This window comes from Serpula lacrymans (genome assembly GCF_000218685.1).
Source record: "Serpula lacrymans var. lacrymans S7.9 unplaced genomic scaffold SERLAscaffold_8, whole genome shotgun sequence".
NCBI lineage: Eukaryota > Fungi > Basidiomycota > Agaricomycetes > Boletales > Serpulaceae > Serpula > Serpula lacrymans.
The window spans coordinates 1,877,604-1,893,480 of NW_006763297.1; the positions used below are offsets into that span (position 1 = coordinate 1,877,604).

A 15,877-nucleotide genomic window follows, 5' to 3' on the forward strand; every position below is an offset into this window, starting at 1 on the left:
GATACGTAGCGTTAAGATAGGAAGGCTTCCTCAGCTTTGCTTTATATCGGAAGCACGATGGAGATACGGAGGACAAACGCAAATGTCAAAGAAAGTTACCAACAAGATCATTTCTGTCTCCGCGGGGACTTGAATAGCAGCCCGAGTTCGGTTCGCGGTAAATGGAAGGGTCCTTATCTTATCTTATCTCCAGCTAAGTCTAAATTTTCAGTCGTGTGACCCGATTTACTCGGATTTATAACCGAGAACTGAACGGAATGTTCTGTGTGGCAGAAGCTGTGTTAGCACTTGTACCCTACGAACATATTGATACTACTATCATGATGATTATCATGCTGCCATGCTGCATGTAACAGCAACCTGTGAGAACACCACCTGGCATCGGCATGAAGATTCATCACCACTACAAATAGATAGATAAGCCCAATTACTTGGATCTCATAGGCTCGTCACCTCTATCAGTCGAATAATAATACTACCCTGTCAAGTCAATGATCAATGTCGTACTTACCATACTTTATAGGCTAGTCTTTCTCAGCTGTACATAATTTTTTTTGCTGTCAAATCATAGCTCGGCGCAATCATCCATGTGCATTTTCGAATTGGTTCTATAGTTACTGTGTCGATGTCGACAGGAAGTAAACTGACTTACACAAACTAAGATAGGTTACTTTTGCATATGTGATTAGCATATCTAGCTTTTTTACTCACCTGGAGAACCCACCACGACCGTTTGTAACTTGAAGGTTATTGCCTAGACAGGAAACCGTTTTAATGTCAACATAATCCGAACAACAAGCGACGGAGCCCTTACCGCATGTGGACTAAAAGATAGAAGTAGAGAACTTACAGCAGTTTCTGATCTGACATACCTGACCATTCATGTCTGATACCTAATTCTCGCTTTTAGGCCCGAAATATGGATAGCCAATGCTTGACAGAGAGTAACCGCCTTTCGTTAAATTGCGACCGATATATTTTGATTGAAGGACTGATTTGTATTGGCATGGCTCCGGGTCTTCTGTGTTTTATCCTCGAGAAGGCTGTCCGCGGTTCGTGAAGCGAACGACTATACAGCACAACTGTGCTTATCCGCCGTGTACTTATCTTGATACCTTGTTCAAGTTGAAACGTAGTCTTGCGACAATTCAAACCTCGGCCCCCGTTTGACCACCGAAAGAAATCGGGTGCAGAGAGACAGCTAGGGAAGTCCGAAGAAAGGGTATACATGTTCCTTGGGAGGGACATGTAATGAAATATTTGCGTCCCCGCTGATGGATCCAAAGTAACTGCAGAATGTGCCAGTAGTGGGGTTGGACCAAGATCACCACTTAGAAGGCAGCACCAATCAGTAATCCTGCTCACGAGACAGAAAATGCAAGATACCGCATTTCCACAGCCCACGTGAAACGCACATGCTACGGGCGACCACTGTGCATAGCTTGGATCCTGCAGCATGGCCAGTGTTGTTACTGCAGTGCCTACGAGACGCGTCCAGTCCCGCTCGAACTGGTTATGATACTCTGACTGGGAGTGCTGGGCTGCGTTCGGAGAGGGAAAAGACAAACAAAGCAAAATAAAAGAATGACTACAGCGGCTGAGTGGAGAACGGCAAGGGCTTGGGCATACGACCACGATCCGCTACTAAAGTCCTGCCAGCCCTTGGTTTCCGCCCGCATTCTCTGTAACCAGAACAACAGCAAAAGAAAACAGAATCGTAATAATTGTAACATTTTCGGCTGTTCTCATTTGTCTTTCTACGTTTTTTTTCCCGCCGCATCAATAAGAACATGGTGAGTGAGATCTTAACTCCCGCAAATTCATCGTATCTCTAATCTGCCATGCGTCTATGCTTGTTATGATAGGGTCAAACTCTTTCAGCACCAGGTGTGTCTTTGTTAAGCTTTGTTTCGCTATCAGTACCTCTGCAACCAGTTTGATATTTTACTTATCTGCTTTTATTCAGCAACGACCAAGAAATCAGAGACGGGGGCTAATGGTCAGTATATGTTCGCAGTTTCAGAGATGCAGGGATGGAGAATCAGTGAGTGGATGAACATCGCCAGTTTTTTTTTCAATATATCTATATGCTGATCTCATTGCGTACTTCATCTTCGCCACCAATCTTTTCCCCCGGATCTTCCTTCGTTCAGCCATGGAGGATGCCCATGCGACTCTACTCTCTGTAGACGAGAGTTCTGCGGATTCTAATACCTTCTTCGCCGTGTATGACGGCCATGGTGGTATGCTCCTCCTTTTCATATTAAATATAACAAGTCTAAATAGGCGATGCAGGTGGATCTGTGGCCAGGTTTGCCGGCAAGCATGTACATAAACGGCTTGTCACAGAGGAAGCATACCGTGAGAAGCGATATGAAGAAGCTCTAAAGAGGGCGTTCCTGGGGACAGACGAAGATCTGCTTGCAGGTATTCACGCTAGTCATACCCGTGTTTTCATATGGTGGCTGATCGCTCGTATCAGATCCAGCACATACACGAGATCCTTCCGGATGTACAGCAGTTGCTGCTCTCGTTTCTTCGGATGGAAAGATATATGTGGTATGTTGTCTCCGACGTTATTTGTTATTCGTTGACCCTGATATATATATGATTGCAGGCCAATGCAGGTGATTCTAGGTCTGTAATCAGTGTTAAAGGAGAGGTAAAGCCTCTCAGCTTTGACCATAAACCGTCAAGCGAAAGTGAGTCTCGCCCATGTCGCGTAACAATGATCCGGAATATAATAATTTGTGTCGTGTGCAGCTGAGAAAGCCCGCATTGTTGGGGCTGGTGGATATGTAGAATATGGTCGTGTCAACGGTATGCCCATACATGCCCATACCATTCAATGTATTAAACTTATTCTAATGTCGTCTGTCAGGAAACCTCGCCTTGTCAAGAGCATTGGGAGATTTCGAATTCAAGAAAAATTACTCTTTAATTCCGCAGAAACAGATCATTACTTCCGATCCTGACGTCACAGTACATTCAGTCACAGAAGAGGATGAATTTTTAGTTCTTGCGTGTGACGGTGGGTTTTGCCATGAGTCTTTCATTAATGTCATCTTTACGTGTTGTTAGGTATATGGGACTGCTTGTCGTCTCAGCAAGTTGTTGACTACATTCGCCTTAAAGTTTCCGAGGGCAAGGAACTTTCTGCGATTGGCGAGATGCTGTGTGATCATTGTCTTGCTCCGGACACATCGTCAGGTGCAGGCATTGGTTGTGACAACATGACTGTCCTCATTGTTGCGCTTCTCCATGGTCGCACTAAAGAACAATGGTACCAATGGGTGACGGATCGCGTCAAGGACGGCTACGGTTACGCTACGCCCGATACCGTGCCTCAGATTTATGCTCAGAGCAGATTGCTGGCATTCAGGGCACGCCAGGAAGCTCGAGAACAAAGGGAACGTATGCGGCAAGGGCGGGATGATTCCCCAAGCAGCAACAACAACTCCCTTATTGGGCCTTCAATTGTGCGCCTTTTTGAGAGCGGGGGAATTTCGCTCCCTGTTGGTACCACCATCATTGGTCCCAACGAGAAAGTCATGTTTGGCAGGGGTGACGACAGCGAAGAAGACGAGAGCGGGGACGATATGGATACGGAAGTCGCGCGGTCGCTTTTTAGCAATAATTCCTCGTTCGGTATCGAAAACGCACAGTCCGCAGACGCCACGCAATCTTTACGTGATCGGTTGGATGCATTCGAAAGAGACATCCAAGATGACGAATTCGACGACGAATTCACGGAGGGTGATATAGAAGGAAAGGCCAACCATATTGCCGAAAATGTGGACTCGGGGAAGGCTAACCATGAACCTATCAACAGCTCCCCGCAAGTAAACCAGAACGGCTTGCAAGGAGAGACCCCTCCACCGCCGAAACCATCAGTCAATGGTGACATTTTACCCTTGCAACAGCTGAAGTCCCAGCCTTTGGGCGATGAAATAAACCCTGTGGTGAAGGCAGACGGGTTTATAGATTCAAGCGAAGACCCCTTGTTGGTATAGTAATAGCGCTGTTGTGTGCGCGGATTTTTTTTTTCACAATGCGTCTTCTCATTCATTCATATTTCCTTTCTCTTTCTGACTGACTGACTTGTTGTTTGGGCTATCTCGTGCTTCGTTTATCTATTTGGTTTTGTACCTTGTCATCATCATGCCTTGTAGCAACTCTGGTTCACGATTCCCCATTTTCGAACCTCAGTATTATACATCTTATACTCGTTTACAGGCTTTTAAAACTGTACTACTGGTGCTACTGGGATGCGTTTATAAGATCTCTTGTATCACAACCAACTTGCTTTCGCAAAGGCAAAGAATAACATGCTTTCCTTGCGCTGTTTGCCATGCACCGACTCCTAAGAGTGACCCTGCAGTGCCATCGCTTAGTTTGAGGATGCTTTGCTTAGCCCACAGCTGGTTGGGAGCGGCCCTTCGGTATACATATACATTGCCTCCACGACCTCCAGACCCACTCTCAAAAGCAAGCACAGCTTTGGAAGAGATATGGTATGTGAAACGAGTGTCACGTTTGGAAGCTAACACGAAAGCTAGTGCAGAAAACGTCCCGTCATGCGTCCATTCAGGAGAACTGCTGATGCCAGTTGAAGAATTGAGAGAGAATAGTATCCCGTCAAGGCCTTGTTTCAATACCAAGGAAGGTTGGGCGTGTGGACCTGGTAAAGCTATAGAGAGTACGTTGAAGGGTGTACCAGACTGAGCAGTCAACCACGTTGGACTATTTCCATCCTCTGTGACCCAGGTTAAAGAAGCCCCCCTCCCAATGGAAGTATCTACTTCATCATCCATTTCCCCTTCAGCAAGTGAAGGTACCCCGCGTCCCAGGCCCAGACCACTAGTATCTTCACCAGTCTGAAGAGATGAAGTATATTTTTCTAACGTCTCGCGGATCGTATATAGCTCAGAAGGGTCCAGAGTCTCTGGTACTTCCACGTCTTCTCCTTCTCCCGTATTAGATGATGTACCTGCGGAAGCAAATACTTGCACCCATCTCGTTCCCTCGTGCTGCTTATCCAAATGGAGAGTCAGAAGGCCGTAGGAGTGCTCTCCTTCGCGATCCCATGTCCAAAAACTTGTCGAAGGAAAAACGCCGTCCCACAATTGCTTTAGGGAGTAATGCGGCAAAGAGACGGAAGAAGTTGCGGCTTGAATATGAAGCGTCAGCGTACGTGATGTGAAGGAAACCTTTATATCAGATTTTGGTGTGGCAGATGGGAGCGGGAATGCGATTGTGACAGAATCTGACGTTTGTGTCCACGAGTAAGGAGGAGGCTTCGCTTTTTGAGCCTCGTCATTATCTAGGTTCTCATCCGCACGAGGAATAGGGGCAATCTCGTCGAGTGAAGGTTCATATGTAGGGGTTGAAGGGACATTAATATCGTGATATATCGAACTTCCCAATAGAATGTGCAAGTTCCGCAGGTGGTCGTAAGACGTATAGATAGGAACGTCGTCTCCGCGCCTCCGCCAAATTACGTTTAAGCTGATAACCTCATTGTGAGCCTGAGAGAATGGCAATGTGAATTGTACGGCCCAGATATCAAAACGAGCGGCACGACTTTTCCCCATGTATTTACCAGATTGTGCAAGCGGCTCTCCATTTTTATCATCGTAAACTCTGGATGATAGTAAGGCCACAGCTGCAGTTTCTGATGTGTTCACGACACTGTGAAGTCGAAATGGGATAGCCATATTGGATTCAGGAGTCGATAACTCATAACATCCAACTAGATCTGAAGCGCCTGCAGCAGCGAGATTGAGGACGTACAGTGCACCGTGGCCATCGGCCACAAACACTGAGTTATGGTCGAGGAATGCCGAAGAAGGATACTCGAAGTTCAACGATGCAACTGTGGGTGCTGAAACGGGCTTTGGAAGTTCGTAGGCAATCCTGAAAGACGGAGTGCGACTATCCTACTTCGAGGACAGGGTAAGTTGAAGATACAGAGAAGCATCAGGGGAAACTGGCTTACCTCCGCAAATTCTATTAGAACAACTTTATGTTCTGCATCGACGTAGAGAGCACGACTTCCCTCAGCTGCCACTGCAAGATGATTGTGTGTGATCCGACTTTGCACCTCTTGAAATGATAAAGGGGATTTTCCTGAGACAGTGGCTTGTGTGAGCTTATACTCGAGATCATGGCGTGTCACGACGTCTTCTTGGCGAACGATATCCAATTTGTAGCCCTCAAATTTTGGATTGAGCAAAGCTCGGTTAGGCTCGAAAATCGCCATGTTGAATGGATGAACGAAATTTGAGATACGCTTAGGGTTTGACAAGAGCGTTGAGTGTTGCAAGGTTATTTGCCGGCCTCAATATTAGAGAAAGGGTTGTAATGATGATCTTGTTGCACAAAACTCCTCGAAGGATGGGCTCAAGGTCGCGGTGTCGCGCTGCTAAGCGTGCACTCCGACGGACGAAACACGCGGGTTCGTTTATTTCCCCCATGAGCTCATTCATATATTCATAAGTTATGTCAGACTTGCGAATTCTGAGCGCTCTACGATATCGTTTTCACACATTATCCAGTCTCCAACTGTCAACCTGAATGGGAACGTTGACATAACTGTTGCAATGGGGCAGTGCATGCCTCCATGTCACCCAGGGCCTCTTTTTGGGACGTTGAGCAATACGGCGCAGCAACAACACATATCACCATCACATCCTAATTAAATCGAACTGCACGTCCACTTCATTATCTTCCATCATATCATTAACCGAGTTCATGGATGCCGCTGATACAGGTATGTGCCATCTTCAACTTTCAGAAGAACATCTCTAAGTACCGCCTCCCGGCAGCTCTTAAAGTTGGCAATATTTCTATTAATTTCTCGGATTCAGCATCTACTTCCTTTCCATCTACGGAATGCTGCGTCTGGCTGTCGCTTGAAGTAGATGGTCGTGAAGTAAGCCGAACGTCTCGTATAGCAGGGTCAAATAAGGTAGCGTGGAATGAGACTTGTGAATTGTGAGTATGCATGTATATTCATAATCACACGTACGCGTAGAAGATTCTGATGTTTCAAATGTGCACCAGCAACATAGCCGCGACATCGGCACTGACCTTCTTCCTGCATGTTTGCTCCAATCCAAAAGCTTCAGGGGAAAGCTCGATATTTGGCAAAGTCGTGGTCGAGTCTAACCATCTGATTACTCATGCGAGTAACAATAAAGGTATGTGGTACCATAGCAAGCAGTTCCCAAACAAGAACCGATGTCATTATGTAGAGATTGTGCTCGCCATCGAACCTCCGGAACAGCACAGATCCACCTTCCGAGGAGACCTCGTGTTCGAAGTGGAAGTATTGATGTGTATCATAATATCGGAAGGTGTGAAGTCCCCTGGGGTACGTTATGTCGACCACACGGTTTATATATACGTATCTGATTTCATGATTGTTCAATTTTGTGCTTTCAGATTAGTGAAGTCAAAGAGTTTGATATTGTCCTGCAAAGTAGCGCAGAACAATGTTCGTGTAGTGCGGGACTAGATAACCCTTGCGAGCACTATGGTCGTTATTCTCAATCTGGCAATGTGCAAGAGCTAGAGCTATCTATCAAACACTATAGCAGTGCATTGAGAATGCGTCCCCCTCAACACCCCTTGCGCTCACTTTTACTCAGTAATCTTGCTGTCGCGCTCAAGAATAGCTTCAAGCATAAAGGCGACCTTCGGGATCTAGACGTAGCGATCGAGTTACAAACTAGTGCTCTAGAATCGCGCCCTCCCGGACATCCACTTCGTGTCAATGCGCTTTCTAATCTCGCCAATACCCTTTGGGTTCGATTTTTGCGTACAGATGACTTCCACAATCTGGATTTAGCGATTGAACACCACACCAGTGCCTTCACTTTACGTTATCCTGGTGACCCACATTTGTTTATTTCGCTCAACAACATTTGCCTTGCGCTTGGGACTCGCTTCCAACGTCAAGGGAGAATTGAAGATTTAGAACAGCTTATCAGGCACTATACTAGTTTGGTGGAGCTTTATCCACCAGGTCATCCCCAGTCTTCCGACCCCCTTAGTCATCTGGCCCATGCTCATTGGCATAGATACGAGAGGCAGGGTAACCTGCGAGATTTGGATTCGGCCATTATGTACCATGGTTCCGCTTTAAAGCTGCGTCCCGTAGGGCATGTTGGCCGACCTCAGTCACTAAATAAACTTGGGAATGCCCTCCTTTCTCGATTTCGGAAATTGGGCGAGGACCATGATATAGGATTGGCTATCACCTATTACAATGAAGCGTTGAAATGTTTCCCGCCAAATCATCCTCTTTGTTTCGATTTATACACTAATCTTTCCAGCGCTATTGCACTTCGTTATCAGCAACATGGCGATCCCGAGGACCTCACATCAGCTATCGAATACAACAATCGTGCACTGACACTCTGTCCCCCTGGACATCCCCATCGCCCTGAGGTACTTACAAACCTCGCCAATGCATACATCATTCACTTTAGGTTAGATAGCAATCAAGAAGACTTAGACCTAGCTATCGAGCATTACAGCGTCACTCTAGCATTATGTCCACAGGGACATTCCTACCGTTCTTTATCTCTCGATAACTTAGCCCATGCGTATCACCTCCGCTTCACGCATCGTGGTGATCTTGTGGACCTCGAATTATCCATTGCACACCATAGCGAAGCACTGGAGTTACGCCCCATAGGGCATCCGTACCGTCACGACTCGCTGATCAACCTTGCTCGTTCTCTAATTTCCCGGTTCAACGAGCAAGGTGTCAAGCGAGACTTGGATGAGGCCGTCGAGTATCTTAACAGTGCATTGGAATTATGTCCACAGGGAAATCCTGCTCGTCCTCTGGTCCTTACCACTCTAGCCCTTGCCCTTGATACGCAACTTGACCAGCAAGGTGTTGTTGGCGATTTGGACTTGGTTGTGGAACATGTTATCGATGCATTGAATTTGCAATCGCCGGGAGATCCTCTACACGTGGAATTATTTCAAACCCTAGCTTCTCTATATTTTTCTCGTTTCAAAGAACGCGGCGATCTTCGCGACATGGAGCTGGCTGTTGAAAACTCTAGGAACGCGATAGACCTGTGCCCTCCTGGACATGTCGTTCTGTTTTTCTCTCTCTACGCTCTTGGCTGTGCACTTACTCTTCGGTTTCAACATCAAGGGGACTTTCGAGATTTGGAACAAGCTATCGACTGTATCACTAAATCTGTAAATCTTTGCCCCCCTGGAAATCCCAAACGTGGCACATGTCTTTCCACCCTTGCCACTGCGCTGTTAATTAAGTTTAAACGGACGGGAGAGATAGTTGATTTGAAGCTAGTTATTCAGCACTATACTGATGCCTTGCGTCTGTGTCCAGACGGACATCCTCAGCAACCACACAGGGTCGGTAATCTCGCTGCTGCCAGACGTGAACTTTTTGGTGTCCGCGGTGATCCTAGGGATCTGGACATCGCAATAAAGCTTTTCCATAACGCATTGGATCGTCTCCCACAAAAGCACCCTTCCCGTATAGCACCTCTCTGTAACGTAGCTGGTGCTCTTCACAGTCGGTTCAAGCTCCATGGTGAAACTGCAGACCTCGAATGCATGCTCCGTCATTTACATGATGCATTGGATGCCTTACCTCATGGACATCCACAACTTTATGGCGTGTACCACTATTTGTCTGGTGCATATATCGCAAAATTCTCCCTCTCGAGCAGTATAGATGATCGTAATCAGGCCTTTGAATATTACGAATTAGCTTCGACATTATCAAGTGCGGGATCTTCGCCTCAGTTTGAAAGTGCCTTGCAATGGATTGCGTATGCAGAAGAAGAGGACCATATTTCGAAATTAAAGGCGTACATAACCACACTCAATCTTTTAGACCGCTTTCTCTTAGTAACATCATCCGTCCCGAGACGTTATATGATGCTCAAAGAAATACCTTCTTCTCTAGTGCCAGATGCTGCATCCTGTGCCATCCGCGATGGCAAGGTAGATACAGCCGTCGAATTGCTGGAACAGGGAAGGGGGCTGCTTTGGACTCAATTAGCACGGCTTCGGACTCCTTTAGAAGGCCTTCGAAACAGCAACCAAGATGGGCAACGTTTAGCGGACGAATTTGAACGGATCACAATATTACTGAATCGCGAAGACTACACGTCGCCGGGCATAGAAAGCTCAGAGTCATCGACCTTATCACTCGAGGAAGCCGTTGAACGCTACCGAAAATTGTGGGGAGAATGGGATGCGATTATCGATAAGATTCGCTTGATGGATGGTTTTGCTCATTTCTTGAGACCGATACCACTCGGTGATCTTCAGATGGCAGCCGTTCATGGTCCTGTGATCATACTCAATATCAGCCAGTACTCTTGTGACGCTATACTTGTCTTTCACAAAAGAGGACCCCTCCTTGTACCTCTCCCTCGGGTCACGGATGAACAAGTTATTCACATGTCGGAAGACTTTACAAACGCTCTGAAAATGACCACAGCCGTAGGGGATGAGAAGACAAGGGAAAAGAAACTCACATTCCTGCTGCGAACGCTCTGGGACAATATTGTAGAACCCATTGTACTGGCTCTGAAGTCTGTCGGAGATATTGTGCCCATAGGATCTCGCATATGGTGGTGCCCTACTTCAAAGTTGACCTCTTTGCCGTTACATGCTGCTGGACCATACCGGAAAGGTGAAAAGAACCTGTCTCAGCTTTTCATCTCTTCGTACACGCCAACATTGTCCGCGCTGATCAGGTCGCGAAGAAAGTCGACGATTGTCAGTCCAGGGTTAGATACTCCCATTCAAACTTTCCTTGCTGTTGGCCAAGCGAAACCTCACAAAAGCACTGACGAAAATGAACTCCAGTCAGTCGATGCAGAGCTTGACTTGGTTAGGACTCTTGTGCCACCTTCTTTGTCATATTCTCAGGTGACTGGCGATGCTGCGACTGTAGATGGAGTAATGAATGGATTCCGTGCGAATGGGTGGATTCACCTAGCCTGTCACGGCAGACAGGACTTTTCACAGCCTTTTGACTCTAGCTTTGCTTTACGTGACAAACCTCTTCGTCTCATGGATATCATTCATGCGGACCTCGAAAATCCCGAGTTTGCCTTCTTATCAGCTTGTCACACTGCTCTTGGAGATGAGAGCACACCAGATGAAGTTATCCATCTTGCAGCTGGCATGCAGTTTTCTGGATTTCGCAGCGTTATAGGGACATTATGGGCAGTCGATGATAAAACTGCAATGCACGTGGTCACCGAGTTCTACAAAAACCTTTTCAACGAGGGAATCAACTGTACAGGTGCTGCAAAGGCACTCAACAAAGCCGTAAAGAAGGTAAACAAAACAGAGGTACCATTAGATCAGAGGATTGTATTCATTCACATCGGAGCCTAACTAGTGTTATCCATGCTGTCGGTTAATAGCGAGGTAAAATGATAATCTTTAGGTTATTGTAAAGACAATAACCTTTGCGGAGACTAGCACCTGAGTAAAATCTTTCCAGAAAAGGTCGTTGGAAAAACTTTGGTAAAAATTCCCGGAGGTAACGAATTACTGTAGTACGGATCCACCGTCCTACAATTAGCTGAATTGAATTATCACATCGTATTCGCGTGGATCGTGATTGATATTCCATGGATCTGCCACGTTCAACATGCTACCGTTGAAGACACTGCATAGAATCAAATCACAAAAAAAAATAAACAATAAAGATACTACAATATACAAACTGATTGGTCACATCTAGCTCTGCTCAGTAAGCGGATTTTTTTCACTGTTATCATTTCTTCGCTCGCGATGGTTTATCGGCTGCAACAATCGAACGGCTCCTGCCACGTTTGGAGAGCGCTGAAGTCTCAGAAACTTCTTGCCTATTGGGTGGACCAGGCGTTCGACCCCTTTCTATCTGTTGGCCTCGAGATTCTATTGGTGTCGAAGATTCATCGTCGACAACCTGAGACCGTTTCGTGCTTTTTGAGATCTCGTCCATCGAGCTTGCAGCCACACGTCTTATAGAGGACTGTGGGCGATGTGATGCATGCTCGTTTTTCATAGGACGTGACCCCTGTTTATCGCTCGTATCTTGACCGGATCGATTTTCAGTTACCCAGGCATCCAATTCATCGACGGGCGAGTCGTGACGCCTTCTGCCTCGATTCTCTGAAGTCGAGGGACGATCAACAGAGCGTGGACGATGATCGTCATTTAGAACGAATGACACTCTCCTTCCCCTCGACTTACTACGTCCCTTAACGAGAGACTTTGGACGCACAATCTCGCCATCACCTGTTGAGAGAGCAGGCGATAGAAGTTGAGGCGAAGAGGGCGGAAAGGTTGCTTGCGACGATGAAGGAGTGATCATATTGGAAAAAGACTGCGCAGGGACAGGAGTTTGATGCATGAATGGGATAGATGATGATGAAGAGTCACTTCGACTATGGAGCGGTGGGGGCGGTCTGGACTGATGGGATATATGATGTGTGGGGGTATAAGGTGGCCAAGGCGGAGGGCTAGGAAGGGAAGGCGGAGGATATGACGGGTGAGCATATGGTGCAGGAGGTGGCGCTGAGTGCTGCATCCACGGCGGTTGCCCTGGACCTGCATGTCCATTGGAAGACATGAGGAAGGAGAGATGGTGCATCGCTTGTGCGAGGAGGTATTGCGCATGTTGGGTTTGCATGGAATCCATGTGTGGAGGGTACGACTGGGGTGTATCCGGATATGGATTGGAAGTTAAAGGGTGATGTGGAACGCTATATGGCTGAGAATAAGGATAAGGATAATAAGGTGACGCGGTACGGTCGGACGAAGGAACTGGAGTAGGTAGGGGTACTGATGGCACACGGGACGAAAAGTGACGATGTTCTCTTTCGACGTGGCGATCTGACCACAGATATAAGCATGGGACATGTCTGAATTATGAATAAACATACCTTGATCCCGAAACTGATGGCTGTCGTGATCACTAGGGGTAGCTGGCCGCGAATTCGAATACCGAAATGGAGGACTGTCGAGGACTGGCGATGCTGCAGAAACATTGTGCGGTGAGTCCTCCGATGGTTCTGAAAGGGTAGATGAAGGGAGGCGTTTTCGTTTTCGCCCTCTTGATGGAGTTCCCGGGGTCTCTGGAGGATGGGAAGGAAGCCTTCGAGTACTAGAGGGAAAGTCATTGGCAAAGTCTTCATCCGCTGCTGGTTCCTTTGTGGGCAGTCCTTTTGCGGCTGGAGTTACCTTATGGACAACAAGAGTATCGCGAAGTTCTCTACCCTTTCCCTTCTCTTTGGCTGGGATGCGTTTTTCAACTGAAGTGTTTGATATTGCTTCAGCTTCAGCATCGTCTGACGTCTCCACCACTTCCTTGTCCGAGTCCCTGTCGCGAGCTGTTACCTGTTTTTTAAGCTTGCCAGAAGTAGATTTTCGAATGATAAGTACTTCCGGTACGAGTCTGGGTTTCGAGGGCTTTTTGGGAATTTTGCTATGAGTATCTGTTGCCTTCTGTGGAGACCTGCGCTTTTTGGATTTACTAAGAAGATCGATCATAGGAGCAACCTCATGATTTGGCACTTCAAGGACTGGAGGGGGTAGTTCAACATCCATTATGGCGCCTATTTCAGGGGAGAGCGGCGGTGCTTCGAATGGAGGGAGCGAAGCAGCTTTAGAAGAGTTTTGGGGTGGATTTTCTATCTGGAACGAAGACGAACGTGGCGGAGTTTGCAGTTGTAGTGCTGAGCCGTCTATAACAGGTGAATCTTGTCTGAGAAGAGGAGATGCAGGTACGTGCCCTCGTTCGCGCGATTTTGCAGCTCTTGGTTTCGACTTGCCCCTGCTTTTTGACCTAGCACGTGTTTTCGGTGCGACGGAACGCCTAGAAACAGTTCCACTGCGTTCAGAGACTGGAACCGGTGGAGGAGTGGGTGGTGGTGAAGGTGTAGGAGAGTCTGAAAGATCAATTACTTCGTTTTCGATTCGCGAGATATCTTCCTGCTCACGATCGCGTGATACTTGGTACACTGCACTAGCCTCGTCCCTCTCCCATACACCTAGCTCGTCCTCGGACTCGTCGTCTGTGGGTGGGTCAAAGTTTATATGCATAATTTCAATATCAGAGGAGCTAGAAACGTCAGCATCATCTCTGGTCGCTTCTTCTGATCGTGTCTCTCCGCGTTCCGTAGCATTCCCATCCTCCGACTCCTTGTCGCTATTGTCTTTATCTTGTTCTGCCAGCACTTTTCGCAAGGCAGCCAAATCCTCGTTTGACAGATAATCTTCCTCAGCATACAGATCCTGTCGCTTTCTTTCTGCCTCCAGAAATTCGTTCAAGTCCTCTGCATCTGCCGACTCCATTCCGCGCATTGGTGGCACATTGCGATTTATTCGTTCTGCCACGAATGTTTGGCTAATATCTGGTTCTGGAACGGAAGAATCCACTTCATCTTCATCTTCCTGGTCGTTTTGGTCACGGTCGTCGCCAAATGATTCGGAAGGGTCGTCAAGCGGAAGATGGCCAATGTCATGGTGTGCAGTACCACGCAACACACCTCTATCTTTGATTATAGCTCCTGACCATAAATCAACGACATCATCCTCATCCAACCTGCGGTTATAACGTTCTGCGAGTTCAGCCCAGGCGTTGAGAACGCGCATAGAGGATGCTCTTCTGGCATCTTGGACGTCTGCTGCCGGGTCCTGCGACGGCGTATGAAAAGATAAAGGCGTGGATGAGGAAGAGCTTGACGGTGTCGCTGTAAGTCGGGGCCGTTTGGGGAGAGGAGCGGTATCTGGAGCGCGTAGAGGAGGGTTCATTGGGCGAGACACCATCGTAGGGAATACAATTCAACTTATTCCACGTAAGTCATGTGACTGGTCCGTTGAGGCAAGTCTCGGGCAATTCCGCCATATTTCATTTATACAGTATACTATAACCATTTTATAAAAGGACTCGAAACAAATACAGCGTGGTAGACGAAGAAAAAAGTACTCCATACCTAACTGCGATATTCAGTTAAGTGTGTATCTATGGGTGAGAATGTCAAGTTACTGCGATACTGGTGAGTGACATGAGCAAATTGGATAGATCGCGATGGTGGATTTATCGAATCATGGTTGTCAGACTGGGAGTCGACAGTGCGTAGGTGAAGAATAATGCGGCACGCCAGGCTGCTGTGCAAGGTATAATATAGTCTGGAGGGAAGAACTCGGTTTAACATCCTCAGACGACTACAAACCAACGACAGCCTTAGATCACTTACATGTCTAAGACAGGTCTCAGGGCAGACTAGAAAAGGACTGCTTTGAGATCTACTACAGACAACAAATATTGGGAAGGGCTTACAGGGAAACTGGTCATGGCGACAGCATTTCCCACTGACAATGCTAGGTAGTGTGCATGAGCATTGCATCTGAAAAAGAGAACACTATTCAACGTACCCAAGGTACAGATGTAAAATATGATCCCATCCTTGTAAAGTGTTCGTACTAGAGGACTGGAATTATGGCGAAAGACCCCAACCATTCGGTAAAGCAAGAGGCTTAAGAGTACTAATCAGTTGAATGAAACCATCAATTCATGAATGTCATAAAGCAGGCGGAATAAATATCAAACTTACTTGTTTCAAGAAATATGACGCACATTATAATCACCACCGCATACACAGAGTCACCCGCTTGCGTAACAGGGCTGCATCCTTGTGGATTGGGTATCTGAATGTCTTTTTTTCAAACTTTCTAACTGAGACACAGGCGAGAATATAGGGAAGCTCACAGTATAGAAAATGAACATATACAAAGGCACAGGTGATCATAGCGACACCGAGAGCCTTTGTTTGGTTTGTAAATCTTTATAGTCGAGGGCAAAGGTGAGAGG

The 15,877-nt window shown here is 46.9% G+C and overlaps 5 protein-coding genes across 5 annotated transcripts; 2 read left to right on the top strand and 3 right to left on the bottom strand.

The window, feature by feature from the left end:
- Positions 1-555: 555 nt before the first annotated feature.
- On the bottom strand, positions 556-1,520 carry SERLADRAFT_470457 (uncharacterized protein; the record flags this gene model as incomplete). Its single annotated transcript, XM_007319640.1, has 4 exons — positions 556-647; positions 712-754; positions 815-1,330; positions 1,387-1,520. The coding sequence occupies 2 exons, from the start codon at positions 1,389-1,391 to the stop codon at positions 907-909; spliced, it is 429 nt and encodes a 142-aa protein (XP_007319702.1).
- Positions 1,521-1,621: 101 nt separating this feature from the next.
- Positions 1,622-4,956, top strand: SERLADRAFT_470458 (uncharacterized protein; the record flags this gene model as incomplete). Its single annotated transcript, XM_007319641.1, has 10 exons — positions 1,622-1,793; positions 1,866-1,887; positions 1,967-2,044; positions 2,154-2,243; positions 2,296-2,427; positions 2,483-2,559; positions 2,618-2,702; positions 2,764-2,820; positions 2,882-3,031; positions 3,082-4,956. 10 exons carry the CDS (start codon positions 1,791-1,793, stop codon positions 4,011-4,013), a joined length of 1,626 nt encoding a protein of 541 aa, XP_007319703.1.
- A 522-nt stretch (positions 4,957-5,478) lies between these two features.
- SERLADRAFT_470460 (uncharacterized protein) lies at positions 5,479-6,057 on the bottom strand (the record flags this gene model as incomplete). Its single annotated transcript, XM_007319642.1, has 2 exons — positions 5,479-5,939; positions 5,999-6,057. A coding segment is annotated over one exon (237 nt), but the record flags the coding sequence as incomplete, so codon positions are not given.
- Positions 6,058-6,753: 696 nt separating this feature from the next.
- Positions 6,754-11,409, top strand: SERLADRAFT_439255 (uncharacterized protein; the record flags this gene model as incomplete). The annotated part of the gene is made up of 5 exons (XM_007319643.1): positions 6,754-6,772; positions 6,828-6,996; positions 7,066-7,202; positions 7,257-7,375; positions 7,447-11,409. 5 exons carry the CDS (start codon positions 6,754-6,756, stop codon positions 11,407-11,409), a joined length of 4,407 nt encoding a protein of 1,468 aa, XP_007319705.1.
- Positions 11,380-12,502, bottom strand: SERLADRAFT_470461 (uncharacterized protein; the record flags this gene model as incomplete). The annotated part of the gene is made up of 1 exon (XM_007319644.1): positions 11,380-12,502. One exon carries the CDS (start codon positions 12,413-12,415, stop codon positions 11,795-11,797), a length of 621 nt encoding a protein of 206 aa, XP_007319706.1.
- Between the last annotated feature and the right edge of the window lie 3,375 nt (positions 12,503-15,877).